Source organism: Sphaeroforma arctica, assembly GCF_001186125.1.
Source record: "Sphaeroforma arctica JP610 unplaced genomic scaffold supercont1.5414, whole genome shotgun sequence".
In the NCBI taxonomy this organism is placed as follows: Eukaryota; class Ichthyosporea; order Ichthyophonida; genus Sphaeroforma; species Sphaeroforma arctica.
The window spans coordinates 1-989 of record NW_014035144.1 but is presented as its reverse complement, the minus strand read 5'-3'; the positions used below and the strand labels follow the sequence as shown (position 1 = coordinate 989).

At 39.5% G+C, this 989-nt stretch overlaps 1 protein-coding gene across 1 annotated transcript; it reads left to right on the top strand.

Moving 5' to 3' along the window:
- Nucleotides 1-450: 450 nt before the first annotated feature.
- SARC_14980 (hypothetical protein) lies at nt 451-861 on the top strand (the record flags this gene model as incomplete). The annotated part of the gene is made up of 1 exon (XM_014290888.1): nt 451-861. A coding segment is annotated over exon 1 (358 nt), but the record flags the coding sequence as incomplete, so codon positions are not given.
- Between the last annotated feature and the right edge of the window lie 128 nt (nt 862-989).

The window sequence follows — 989 nt, the reverse complement described above, 5'->3', positions numbered from 1 at the left end:
ATTGTCGAGATTTTAGCACTTCTCTTGTGTTGATAATTTTTTAATATTAGAAAGTCCAGACTCCAGACTCCAGAGTCCAGCACTCTGTGACTAGCATCAATACGAGTTGGTCGGTATCCGTTTATATCAGCAATCACAGGTCGGATTTTATCCCGAGTCTTTTGACCCGTGGAAACGTTTTGAATTAATTTACAATGATGGAGCGTTTACGTTATAATTTTTTAAATCATACCCCTTCTATTTTTTAAATTTTTAAATTGCGAGAGGTTACTGGGTAGCTCGGAGTTGAAAAGCCACAGGGGACTATCAGCCGAGTCGGCTGTCGACAGGTACACCATTTTTGTTTTTAATTTCTATTTTAAATTTACAAAAACAATCAAGAGATGCCAAATCCAATATTATCGCGTATGTAGTATATGTAGGGTAGACAGTTTGCACACATTTAGGCTACACTGCTACACTACTGCTGTTCTGCGACACTACTACACTGCCACACTGCCACAATGCCACACTGCTACACTGCTATACTGCCACACTGCCACACTGCCACACTGCTACACTACTACACTGCTACACTACTACACTGCCACACTGCTACACTACTACACTGCTACACTACTACACTGCTACACTGCCACACTGCTACACTGCCACACTACTACACTGCTACACTACTACACTGCTACACTGCCACACTGCTACACTGCCACACTACTACACTACTACACTACTACACTGCCACACCACTACACTACTACATCGAATCGACCATGGTATTAATCTTATCTCCCAAAGTGCACTGCTACAATGTGGATGTATACCAATTTACAAGGATATTTCACTATGTAATTCACACGCCTGCGTAATGAATACTTATCGCTTCGAATACTTATCGCTATGTCATGTATGTAATGTAATGTATGTAAGTATGTATGTATATATATATATATGTACACATACATACATACATACGTATATATATATATATA